At 40.7% G+C, this 11,282-nt stretch overlaps 1 protein-coding gene across 2 annotated transcripts; it reads left to right on the plus strand.

The window, feature by feature from the left end:
* The first annotated feature begins 508 nt into the window (after positions 1–508).
* On the plus strand, positions 509–8,658 carry TMEM128 (transmembrane protein 128). 2 transcript variants are annotated; one of them, XM_074587594.1, is made up of 5 exons: positions 509–651; positions 1,894–2,035; positions 3,941–4,102; positions 5,316–5,424; positions 6,934–8,658. In XM_074587594.1, exons 1-4 carry the CDS (start codon positions 528–530, stop codon positions 5,413–5,415), a joined length of 528 nt encoding a protein of 175 aa, XP_074443695.1. In that variant the 5' UTR covers positions 509–527; the 3' UTR covers positions 5,416–5,424; positions 6,934–8,658. The 2 variants fall into 2 exon arrangements, with proteins under 2 accessions (XP_074443695.1, XP_074443696.1); XM_074587595.1 differs by having other exon boundaries at positions 515–651; positions 5,987–8,658.
* The last annotated feature ends 2,624 nt before the right edge of the window (positions 8,659–11,282 follow it).

An 11,282-nucleotide genomic window follows, 5' to 3' on the forward strand; every position in this document is an offset into this window, starting at 1 on the left:
TCACAGAATCCAGATTTTCCCATCTGTCCTTAAGAGCACGTTTTGCAAAATGTGATGAGCAAAATACTTATATGCGCCCAGTTTTTCCCTATTTTTATTAATTATTTTGACAAAACAGACCTCACTTCTGCACTTGGATTTGCATCACACCGCTCACTGTTTTCAACGGGGATTAGCACGATTTATGATACTGTTGATTTATAATGCATCGCTGGGCCATTAACAGGATCATCACTTGCGCCAGCCGTGCTCCTGCAGCGCCCTCCGCCCCACTCCGGCCCCGGCAGCCAGGCACCGCCGCGGGGCCCAGCCGCTCCGACTCGCCTTCCGACCGACCACGGGCTCGCCCAGCCTACGACCAGCCACAGCCGCCCTGATCGCTGGGACACGGTCCTTCCGGCTGCCCCCCTTCGGCTGCCCCCCTTCCTCTGCCCCCTCACACGGGCCCGCCTCCCCTCACGCCAACGGCCGTAACGGCCACCGCGCTTCCCGCCCCCACCCTGGCGTCACTGCCGGAGCGGCGCAAGATGGAGGCCGGCGCCAGCGGCGGGGAGCCGCTCCCAAGGCTCAGGCGCCCTTTGAGGCGAGGGGCAGAGCCCCGCGACCCGCCACTGCCGCAGCCGCCTTTGGGGGGCGGCGGCGGGACGGCCGGTGGGTGGTGCTGGGGGCGCGGGGGCCCCGCCGGGAGGGGAGGAGAGCGGAGCCGGGCGGTGTGACAGAAATGCCCGGGCCGGGGGCGGTGACAGGCAGCACCTGCCGCAGCGCTGCCGCCAGAGTGGGGAAGGGGACGGAGCGTGCTCACAGCAGGAGTGAGGGGGCTCCTCGGTAAAGGGTCCGGTGGGATACTGCCTGCTTGCGGCCAGCACCTCTTCCCTCGGGCGTCAGCGCCTAACAGCGAGTTGGACGCGAAAAGGGAGACGTGAGTTGTGTAAAGGACTCGTGAGCACGCATTTCTTGGTGGGAGTGAAGTTGCTTAAATGCCCTAGACCCAAGCTGTAGTACATGGGGATGAATCCAGGAAATAAACAATAAAAATGCCTGTAAGCTCCAGCAGACCTGTTAGCACACTCAGCTGGTGATAATAATGCCTGTGGAGGAGCCAGCGTACATTACACTGCTGGAGGCACACACGCCAGCAATAACTTACAGTGATGAAGTTCAAAATATGAGACATGGAAGCCACCTTTGACACCTTTTTTGACAGTGTGCATAAATACTGAGTGTGTTAGTTGGTTACTGTCATGCACAAAAATATGCTTTCTAATCTGCCCGCTCTGTTGTCTTGCTTTCTCTAAAACAATGTATGGTGATGAGGGAAAAAAGAAAAGATACTTTTCTGCATAATGATAGTTTTAGTTTACCTGCTGAAGGTATGCAGCATGAATCATAGCAGCTCCTGAAACTGAAGTTGAATATCTCTAGTGAAATAACTGCAGTTGAGTACAGGAAAATTATATATGTCTGAAACCAGTTTGCAAATACTAAAATTAACAAAAAAGGATACAAATAAATTAGTAATTGGAAATATCAGTGTGACTTCCTATATGCTAGATTAATAAAAATGCTTTAATAACACCAGAAGGTTTTTAATTAAATAACCCTTACAAAATCTAGTCAGCTGTTAATTTCCTAAAAGGGTACCCAGACGCAGTATGTGCTGATTGTTACTGCTTTATCATTTTATCAAAGGGTACCTTGCTTAGTCTATATTATTTCAGTAAATGTGCAGAGCTTTTTAGAATACTTCCTCTGTAATACAAAGTGTATTATACTGAGTATAATAATCTCCAAAGATAAATGAATTAAAAGGATAAAGCATCGTGTTTTACGTAACTATAATCATACTCCATGTAATGACTGGCTTTAGTGCTATAATTATGTTCTTATTTACAGAAGAGTCTACAGCTGTAGAGAAGAAGAGGAAGCCTCTTAGCAGACTGAATATTCATTCTGCATTCTGGATTTTGGCATCGATTGCTGTGACATACTACTTTGATTTTTTTAAAACTGTTAAAGAAACTGCTCAAGCAGATAGGTAAGGTACCTTTTCTTACAAAGAAAGTTGTGTTTTCGTCTTGCAGTGATATTCAGTTTGTTACATCTGAACACTGTTTTAAATCTTGGATAAACAAGATCTACAGTAAGAACAGAGAAAGCTGGGAGTCTTCAGCTTGGAGAAAAGAAGGTTCATAGGGATCTTATCAATGTACATAAATACCTGAAGGGAGAGTGCACAGGAGGCAGAGCTAAGCTTTTTTCAGTGGTGCCCGGTGATAGGACCAGAGGCAATGGGCACAAACTGAAACATGGGAGGTTTCCCCTGAACATCAGAAAATGCTTTTTTGCTGTGAGGGTGACCGTGCCCTGGCACAGGTTGCCTAGGGAGGTCATGGAGTCTCCGTCCTTGGAGATACTCAAAAGTCAGCTGGACGTGGTCCTGGGCAACTGGCTCTTGAGCAGGGAGGTTGGACCAGATGATTACCTAATTTTTAAGTAAATACAATGCTGAAAATTTTGCTGTAATTATTTTTTTTCTATAGGCTCTTTTGAGCCATCTGTGTATATGCAAAATTTGTTCTAATAGCAGGATGTTTTAATACTGTACCTTCAAGTTTACACTTAAGTACAAGAAATTGCTGCCTGTTTTCTTGAAAATGTTGGGGGTTTGATTTTATTTTAATCAAAAAAAGCTGAAATTTATCTTTAAATGTCAAAACGAGGTTCATTTCTCTAGAAGTTCTCTAGACTTCTTTGCGTAGATCAGCAAAAGATTAGTGAAATTTACTTCTATGAAGTAAATTCTATTTCTTTTCTATTAAATTATTTTAAATGGATTGATGGGTGTTAAATATTTTTAGATAGCTTCACCTGGAAGTGCTTTTAAAACTCTCATTGTCATTATTGTATTGGTACGTGGAAGCTGAACAGGGCCTTGCTCTGTGCTGTGAGATTCTCTGGAGCTGCTCTGCCAAGCTGGTCTAGATATGCTGTACATCCAGTTGGCTATGGATACAAACTAGTGACTCCAGGATATGATTAAAGTTTTGGGTGGCCCCATCTGTTCCCTGTAGGACACTGTCTTCCTGCATTGTTTGTTTAGGTAGACTATGGCAACTGCCGTCTTAATGCAGATTTCTTAATTGGTGGTATTGAGGTACCAAAATAGCATATGGTATTTGCTGTACTGTACCAGGGCAAATGTTACCTGAGTAGGAAGATACTTGATTACCCTTTGTAATTTAGTAATCAAACTATTGTAATAAGAATTCACTTTTAAAAATTTTTATTTGCTAAATACACATTCAGTATAAGATTTTATTTAAGTGCACCTTCCTCCCAAGTTGTCTCTCCTGTCTTACTCTTGAAGTATGTCCGCAAAGAGGCTCAAAAGTGTGTCTACCTAAATAATTGCAAATGCTGTGTTTTCTTCATTCTGAGTTTGAAATCCTGGATTTCTCTATGGTTTTCTTCAGCTGCTATAAAGAAAAATCTTCATGCTTCTTGTCTGTTAAATTTGAGAGTTCATAAACTCGAAATCTTATTAAAGCTTTTCTGCAACATTTCTCTTGCACAAAAATCAGTAGTCTAATTCATAGTGAGTTGCAGCAGAGCCTATTTTATTTCATTACCAACAAAGTATTTTTTGTGTGGTAGTATAGTAGATCACTGACAAGGTCTGTTGCGTTGCATGCTCAAAATATTTGAGGGAAAAATAAATGATGGGACTGATACATTGCAAAATTGAACTCAAGTAGGTATGTATATTAGACAGCTTTAAAAGGGCAAAAGTGTTTTGTAAAAGTAATTTAAGAAAAAAATGACAGGATCTCCAGGTTGATCTGTCTAATTAACAGGTATTGTCTGTTCTGTCTCTAGACTAGAATGAAGATTAATGGGCGAACTGCAGTGTGACTGTGCTTAATGTGTGTTCTCCCCACAGCTGGTGGTTTGCCTCTGGCAGTTGTTTATTGGCTGTGTGTTTATCTGTTGCCTTTTACTGCATACTCTATCTTGAGTGGTATTGTGGAATTGAGGACTATGATGCACAGTATCCAGCATTGATACCTATCACAACAGCTACCTTTATTGCAGCAGCAATTTGGTAAGCTCGAACACTGTGTACAAACTTCTGCTAAACCTGTGCAAGTCTGACTGTGTTAATGGGCTCATTTTATAAAAAGTGTAATTTCTCTAATTTTACTAAGTGTAATGGTGACAAGACCAGTTCTACATAACGTTAATTTCTTCCACTTTCAACATTCATCCACAAAGCAAGAGTTGCAACTCTCGAAACTGTGTATTAAGTGTACGTGTAGACATACTGGATCTTTTCTGTCTTGAAAATCGAAGTCCTTAGCTTTGTTAATGTAAATTGCTCATCACCTCTGACAACTGTGAGGTTCAAAAATTAAGACAGAAGTGTATTCTCTAGCTGAGAAAAAGTTATGCCTGATCAGTTTCTAATACAGAGTTCTTCTTTATCAAACAATCTACAAATATCAAACATATACTGAAATGTATACTTCTAACTATTGTTATATGAGCTTTAAGGGTTTATATCTTGTCAGAGAATGGTACTTTTAGTAAGAGCTACTTTATGAGATTATAGGAGTCAGAATTAAGTGAATTTGCATGTGAATGAAAAAATTATGTGTGTGCATGTACGTGTATTTATTTGATCTCTGCATGAAAGCTGGTTCTCTTTAAGTTTAGGTGTTGTATCTGAATAACATCAGTCAGTATTTGTTACAATGCTGGGGAAAAAAGGAAGACTGAAGAAGATAAAGGTTCCCTATAGTTTAGAATTAGTCAAATCTATAATCCTTGTAATTCAGTTGTAAAATAAGTTGGTTTTCCCCCTTTCTCTTCAGTTCTAGCCTTAATTTGTACTTCTAGCCAACTCAAATCTGCTTAGCTAGAAGTACAAATTAAGGCTTTTCTCGGTTGCTATGTATGCCCATGGAAAAATCAAGAGTAGTTAATTTTCAGGTGCTTCATATACAGGGATTCTGAAAGCAAAAGGTATCTTTACCCTTGATGGCACTGAGTGGTCTTGCTCAGTGTAAAATCTGCATCAGCTACTGAAGCTCTAGGATGAGTTGTCAGTAAATAAACAGTAAACTAAACTATCAATTTAATAAGTAGGTGCTGGGGTCTTTTTGTTTTGTTTTCTCTCAAGTCATAAAGAAACAAGTATTTTTCCAGGTTCAGTAATTCAAATCTCATTTCTTCTTGTGCCATGTTTTCTTTGCATGGCTGGTATTTCCATAGTATGACAATTGAACTTACCAAAAACTTCCTGCTTTTGTTCCCAGTTTCAACATTGCCTTGTGGCCTGTCTGGTCATTCATGACACCTTTGTTGCTCTTCATTCAGTTTATGGGTGTTGTGATGCTTGTGTCACTCCTGGGATAAGTCCTTCAGGTAATTGTTTAAGCATATAAAAATATTGATCTTGTTGTATGAACTGCTTTGTTAGATATTTGAGGATTGTAAGACCATTAAAGGATTCCTCCTCTATGTTTTGTGTATGCTTTTAGAATGTTGACACTTTGTGGCATATAGAATAACTGGATAACATGGAAGTATCCTAAGGGGGAAGAATACCCTTTTTCTCTTCTCCAAGATTCCATTCTAGAGTGAAAAGAAGCTATTAGAATGGATGGTTTTGGGGAGTACATGCCAAATACCTGCAGCTTTTACTGAAACTGGGCAAACTTCTTAGGGAAGTTGCTTGACCTGATAGTAAAGGGGAGAAGCTATTAACAGACATATGCAACTGTCTTCTTTATTTTATTTTTCTTTTTAAATACTTTAAGTATGCTGTTTTCATTTTCTGTGATGAACAGTCCAGATCAACCTGATATCTGGAAAACTGCCAGATATCAGAAGTTCCCTAAAAAACAAGTGTTCAAAGGCAAAACCTTTGAGAAATTCATTCTCAATAACTGCCACATTGAAAAGGGGTTCTCACATCTTTTGTTAGGATTCAAGTGAATTCTGTGAAATTGGAAAAGCTTAATCAGGAAGACATCAAAGACTGCTCGGTAAACAGAGTAAGGGATGTCCCCTGTATCACAGGTCTCTACATCATCCGGTAAAGTGATGCCCTCAGCGGGACTTGTTTGGTGTATTTCCTTCTCAAGGGAATGTGTGGAAGCCTGTTTGGTTTTGCTTGCCATCACAAATCCTTCCACTGAGGAAGTTCTCCAGCATTTTCATGAATGCAGCAAGAAAAATGGGACAGTGCTGGATTTTGAGTGTAGCCTGTTGTAGCACCAGAGTTGTTGGCAAAAAATATTCAATGGCTGGGACAGCAAAACACAGCTTTGTTTGCATAAACAAACTGAAACTAGTGTTGCATTTTCCCCCCTAATTTCTAGGTATCAAGAAACCTGGTTTTTTTTTAGGAGGTAATTAACTTAGGTCATACTCTGACAACACCTATAGACTTCTGAAAAATACTTACTTCAGAACCTTTTTACTGTATTATGGGAGCTTCAGTCGCACTGGTTAATGCAAACTTCTTCAAACCATGTTTGTTCATTCTGTCATGAGCTATGTTCTATCTGAGCACTGGAAGGATGTGAGGAAAGGACCCAATTCAGTGTATTAGATCGTATTAACAGACTAAAACAAGCATTGTGCATTAATTTGTACTTAGAAAGTAAGAAGTACAAGTGAATTACAGATATCCTGAACAGCTGAACCTTATGAAAACATTCTGTTTCTCTTTATGAACAGACAAGTAAATTCTGTTATACATAATTTATTAATTCTGTATTAGACCAAATAATTAGGGCCAAGTTATTACCTGGTGATGCAATATCATTAACTAATCAGTATCAAATTAGTACAAGATAAAGCTTGTGCAGTATATACAACCGTACAGTGTTTTTGTTAAAGTTGGATTTGTTTTTTCTTTTCTTTCAGCTTCCTGTGAAGGACTCAAGTAACTTTTATCCTTCAAAGTAGATGTCACTTCTGTTACATTCCAGTACTTTTATTATTTCTAATACTGCTTGTTTGCTCTAACTGATACCATAATTCTTATACTACCCGATTTATAAATCGAATGGACATTTGGTGGCTGCGGAAAAGCAACTGATTAGTGAATAATTGAAAAATACATGGTTTTTACTCCTTTTAGTAACATAAAACATTTAATTACTGCTTTCTAAAGCTTTTAGTCATGTTTCGGTATTAAGCAGATGGGTAATAAGTCAGTTATATAGTCCTAAATCCTATTTTGGGACTCCAGAGGTCACCTAGTTCAATTTCCTGCTCAAAGCAGGTTGGTTTGAAGGTGATTAATGCTTAATTCAAGTGTTGTGGGTTTTTAAAACTATGTTCTTTCCATTTGAATTGACAGCTAAAATATTGTTATCTGGAATCTGTGTTTGTACTTGTAAACTTACTCATAGATCACACAGGAGACATTTCTTGATCTGTTAAATTTCTAATATTATGTGTGTTATCATGTAGGAAATATTTTATTACCTAATCTCTTGACTTCAGATCTGCTACTGTTTGAAAAAAGATAGGGATCAGAGTCAGGGCCTAGAAAACTGGTTGACGTTTACATCACTGTTAATTTGGCAGTGCCATCAATGAAAGAAATAAATTCTACTTGTGCTGATATAGTTTGTCCACAGCCAAAGATAGATGATCAAGCTGTGAATAACAACTGTATGAACCATATTAACACTACACAAGAAATCAAGAGCACAAAGTAAATTCTTTTGATATATGCACTATTTTTCAGTATTCAGGATGTTATTCTGTAAATTAACTTTTCATTCTCAGCAGTGCCTGTTAATGAAGTTGCCATTTTTCTTCCTCAGCAATAAAAAGGCTGATACTAACTTAAATGCCATTAGTCATACACAGTTGGGAAAATAAAATAACTTTGTATGTCTGTTCACTTTGGCTGAGATGCCTAAGTATCTGCAAACCTCTGCAGCATCTAGTTGATAGACCATTTTATATAGATCCTTGTGTTAAATACTTTCACACCCAGACCTTTTGGAAGATAGGAGAATGTAGAAGCTGGGTATTGCAACTTGTTAAAATTTACTCCTTGTGACTATTGCTTGAAGTCTGGGCTGTTAGAGGAGAGTGTTTTCTTCATTCTGACTTTCAAATTCACACAATTGCTGAGTACACAATACATGGAATGTTTAGTAATGAAAAAGGAAGACATTGTCTTAAACCGCTACAGTTTCATTAAGGAAAAATGTTGCTGTTGGTATGCAATACAAAGGATCAGTCAAATGAAAATAAAATACATTTAGCACTACTGTTAAGTAGCTTGTAGAGTAAGTTAACAGCTTGATTTGTTTAAATGTAATATTTAAGTTTTCCAAAACCAGTTGCTCTTCACATCCTTAAAGGGCAAGTTGCTTATCTTCAGGTCTTCATCTTTTACCAAATTTTAACAATTTTGCATCTGCATACAGAGGTACATTTGAGTAACTTTGTTTATTATATTTAAATGCACTGTTGCTCAGGGATGGTAATTATCACTGTATTTTTATTTGTCAACTATATAAACGCTCTAGGTGTTTTCAGTTGCCTTGTACTGTAGAATTAAAATTTGCTACATGTTTTTTCAGATTTATTCTTCTGGACATCTTAATAAACTTTGTACAAAAATGATCAGTTATTGTTCAGTACTAATTGTTTAACAGTCTTGGGGACTGTCAGCCCATTGTTTTGCCTACAAAATAGATGTTCATGTAGATTTTAAATACTGTACATGACTTGGAGTATGTTTGTCTTTAATAACCTCTCAGCTGGGTTTATTGAAGGTGTAATACCATTCTGTTCGCCTTCGGAGAGCTATTTGCCCTCTGACTACTTTGATGTCTTTTTCTGAAGATCCCAGGTAGATATACTCACTGCCCAAAAGTTTGCAAAGTCTTTCAGTAGCGGCTATGACTATCCAATGGAATACTTATTCAGTTATGAGCTCAAAAGGAAGCAGTGGCGAATCTGGTAAGAATGTAAAACAATTTTTGCTGTAATTAGCAGTCTGACGAAATGGTGTTGCCACTTCCAGTTCTGTGAACTCCTTGCTTTTGTTATTTTCCTTACCACCAAATAAAGAACTAAGGGCAAGAGATTAGAAAGAGGTATCTTAACAGTTTCCTGAAAACAGTTATCAAATGGTCAAAATCCCTACCTCTAACAACTCTTGAATATATTAGTTGGCTACAGAGCACCACAGGTATTGTCTGTGTCCACATACATCAATTTCCCTTCAGGAGATTGTGTACCAGCACCAAAGAGCTCTTCACAGGTGACAAGGGATGCTCTGGAATAATCTTGAAATAAAATAGTCCAGGCAGTGAAGATTATTTATCATAGTTACCCGTAGAAGCTCTGTAAAATGAAAGCATCTTCCGTAGTTATTCCTTAAAGGTTACACTACATAAGAGAAAAGTAGGACTTGGCATTTCCATAAACTTCAGATAGCGATGGATGTCGCTCTGAGCTAGAGGTGATTGAAGCCTTAGCTGTTTGACGAGTTACGTTTTTTATTTATACTGCTGTTATGGGCCAGGCAGAAATACAGGGCTAGCTTTCAGTTAACTGCATTTTTCAGAAGGGAAATTTGTAGGTGGCTTTAAATACCTGTTTCTTGAGAATGGGCCAAAATGAATAGTTCCTTATGCTTACCTAAATAGGGGATTGTACAGAATTCACTCATTCCACCCTTCTGCCATTTTGTCCTCTTCCCCTATTCTTTAAAAGGAATGTGAACCTCAGAAATTTACATACAATTTCAGAAATGTCCTTTGGGACTTCAGAAAAAACGTCTCTCTACTTGTTTCTGTCTCCAGAAGCAAAAAAGCTTAAAACCTCTGTAAGTTTTGCCAGTGGAAGTGGAGTAAAGTAGATGCTGTCTTTTCACTTCTCCTTTTTTTTTTTTTGATGTAGCTGAATTAGTGGCTTAATTTCATGTGAGACATAGGTCACTCCCTGTAAAAAACAATGCTTTGGATATTCGATATGCTACCAACAGATACAGGGTAAAAATGTAAGACCTGCCTGGCCAGAACAAGGACCAGTCTATCTTGGTATTTGGCCTCCAAGCTATGGCTAGGTACCTGAATACCTAGAATTGAGAGAATTTGTATTTTACACAAACAAAATACCATTTAAAATATGTATTGTTTTACACTGGGCTGAATTCCTGTCAGCCCCTATAGATAAGCAGCTGGTGCTCCAAATCTTGAGGTTTGAATACATTGGTATTTTATGACCATAGGTCATAGTTACAAGCAGTTTAAATAAGAAAAGGTAAATACTTAAAATGTGTATAAAAATTGGGAAAGTTAATGAATAAGAAATGGATGACATCCTGCAGAAGTCTTTGCTGTTTTGAGCTCAGTTTTTGCTACTCCAGCCAGCAATCGCTACAATACTCTGTTGTTGGAATGGGACTTATAAGAGAGAAATTGCCACCTTTGAAAGGTCTAGAAAATTCTTGAGAGCAGAGGGGTTTTATTACCAATGAAAGTGCCAGTTGCTGAAAAGGGGGTGGCCCAGAGCATCAAACCGTGGAAGGTGACCCCGTTGCTGCCCCGGGAAGGAGCTGCTCCCTGGGCTGCCAGGCGGGAGCCATCGCCCCCTCCCCGCTCTCCCTGAACCTCTCCCGCATGTTGGCCATCCCTCAGTTTTCCAGCCAGCCGTTAAGCATCAGGGGTGCTTTGTTCGCTATCTTTCCCGTCTCCTTATCTAGAGAACATGTTATGCCGCGCACGTCTCTGTCAACACGGACGTAAGCTCGGTGTCCCTCACCGCATCCCACCACCCTCTGCAGGGACATGGCCACCTCCCGACTAATCTTCTGATGCATGCACTCTCCCTCATCCCTAATCTCAACTGTTGGCCGAGTCCAAGGCAAGATGCCCCAAATCCAAAGCAGCAGCGGCCTTTACACCCCCGCCCCCGGCAGCCTCCCCTCCCTTGGGCAGCCCGGGGATCCCACCGGCAGCTGGGGACACTCCGGAGACCCCCGCCCGGTGGGCAGCGGCTGCGGGGAGGCACGGCAGGGCGAGGGCCGGCGGGCAGGGGCTGCGGGGAGGCAGGGCAGAGCGAGGGGCTACGGAGAGACAGGGCTGGGCGAGGGGCTACGGGGAGGCACGGCAAGGCGAGGGCCGGCGGCCCCGCTCCGCCCCCGGCCGCCGATGGGGGCCGGGCCAGCCGGCTGTCTCCGGGCTCCCCCGGGGGAAGCGGGGCCGGCAGCTCGCAGTGGCTGGCCGGCGACGTGGGAG

The sequence above is a fragment of the Larus michahellis genome, chromosome 5, assembly GCF_964199755.1.
Source record: "Larus michahellis chromosome 5, bLarMic1.1, whole genome shotgun sequence".
Taxonomy (NCBI): domain Eukaryota; kingdom Metazoa; phylum Chordata; class Aves; order Charadriiformes; family Laridae; genus Larus; species Larus michahellis.